A 1,775-nucleotide genomic window follows, 5' to 3' on the forward strand; every position below is an offset into this window, starting at 1 on the left:
CCTCCCCGCCCTCCCCTCCCAGCTCGGGGGCTGCCACCTCGTTTCATTACGGACAGTCCTGGCACAGAAAAGCATGTCCGTGGAAAGGAAAGTAGGAAAAAAATTCTACCTCTTGGGGGTTTTCAGGGTTAGCCACTTGGTCATCGATGTCTGGCACCACTTGCAAAGGGCCACTCAGCGAGGACATAGACTGCCTGGGGGGAGAGCACAGCGTCACCACGGCCCCAGCTCGCCCACCCTCACCCAACACCCCGGCCAGGGCATTCCCACCCACCCGGACACCAGCACGGCCTGGATGCCACACCGGCTGCTGACGGACACTGCTCCAAATTCATCGTCCCTGCTATGAAATCACGTTATAAACCCCAAAGCTGCCTTTTTTTAAAACAACAGGATGTGGAACTCCAACTCTTGCAAAGGTAGGAGAGAAAACAGCCCCAGCTCCAAAAATCACAGACTTGCCCGCTGACTCAACAAGGGCTGCGCCTGGGCTGCTGTGGAGCAGGCAGGTCACCAGGCTGATGAGAGCGCGCTGCACCGAGCACACACCGCCGGGGTCCTTGTCTGCCCAAGTGCTACCGGAATCTCACCCCAGTTGGTTCACGTCAGCCCTGGAGTCAGATCTACCCCCCTCTCACCCCTCACTGGGTGTTCCCACCCGTAACGGCACCTCCTGCTCTTTCTCCCTCGGACCTCGAGCCTGCTTTACCTTCGCTGGTAACGCAGCGCTAACTACAGGCTGGCGGGAAGCGTCCGTGAGCACATCCCTGACCGTGAGAGCTCCGATACATCAGCTCTGGGGCGCACGAGGGGGCAGAGCATCGGCCCTCCGGCCCCCTGCGCTGCTCTGAGCGTTGCTGGTCAGACTCCAGCCCTGGTACAGCGACAGGCTGTACCCAGCGGACACCCACGGCTGAGGCAGGATTAAGGATGCTGCCCTTATCCCAGACCCTCCTCTGGCATCCCGCTTGGCAGCGGTCTGTGGGATGCAGCTGGAATAACAGCCCGTGGCCAGAGACACCACGTTCCTGCCTATCCCCCCTCGCACGTACCACGATGCTATGATGGAGCTGAGAGAATCCAGCACTTCCGACGCTGTCAGACGCTGCTGTGGATCCAAGACCAGCAGTTTTCGGATCAAGCACACAGTGTTTTCCGAGACCCGTCCATCCCTGGGAGAGAGAACGTACGGTGAACCCGAGACAGGCAGTGGCAACAGAAGGGACGCGCTGGGAGCACCGGTCAGGAACTAGAGGAGCCAGCACCGCTCCGAGAGAACCCAGAGTTATCCAGGAGGCCAGTTCCCTGTCCTTGCAGCATGGGGGGGCCTTTTTCACCTTTGCAGGAGATGTCCCAGCTCTGCTACCGCTTCCTTGGTGCCTACTGCACAGAGTCTTTGCTCTCATTACTCCTGCGACCCTCAGGGGCTTGGAGTGAAGCCCCTCCAGCTCCGATGGTTCCCGGCAAGCCCTGAGCACTGCCCACACTAAGAGAAGGGCCTGCCCAGCACAGGCTGTACTCACTCGGGGATGGTGTACTCTGCAGCCTTGATTTTGCGGAAAAGCTCCTGAGGTATGCTGTCGTAGAAGGGGAACTGGCCATAGAGCATGGTGAAGAGCACCACGCCCAACGCCCACATGTCACTGGGTTTTCCACGGTACGGCCGTCCTGCGGGGAGCAAGGAGAGACAAAGGTTTGTCCTGCAGGGAGCAAGTCTGCTGAGACACCAAGCTGTGCGGAGTGGCTGATGCGCTGGAGGGAGGGGATGGCATCCA

The 1,775-nt window shown here is 59.8% G+C and overlaps 1 protein-coding gene across 1 annotated transcript; it reads right to left on the reverse strand.

Annotated features, from left to right (window-relative positions):
* Positions 1 to 109: 109 nt before the first annotated feature.
* LOC104512837 (serine/threonine-protein kinase 40-like) lies at positions 110 to 1,668 on the reverse strand (the record flags this gene model as incomplete). The annotated part of the gene is made up of 3 exons (XM_010155975.1): positions 110 to 194; positions 1,053 to 1,172; positions 1,524 to 1,668. Coding segments are annotated over 3 exons (350 nt in total), but the record flags the coding sequence as incomplete, so codon positions are not given.
* Positions 1,669 to 1,775: the final 107 nt, after the last annotated feature.

The sequence above is a fragment of the Eurypyga helias genome, unplaced genomic scaffold, assembly GCF_000690775.1.
Source record: "Eurypyga helias isolate BGI_N326 unplaced genomic scaffold, ASM69077v1 Scaffold47417, whole genome shotgun sequence".
NCBI classification, from domain to species: domain Eukaryota; kingdom Metazoa; phylum Chordata; class Aves; order Eurypygiformes; family Eurypygidae; genus Eurypyga; species Eurypyga helias.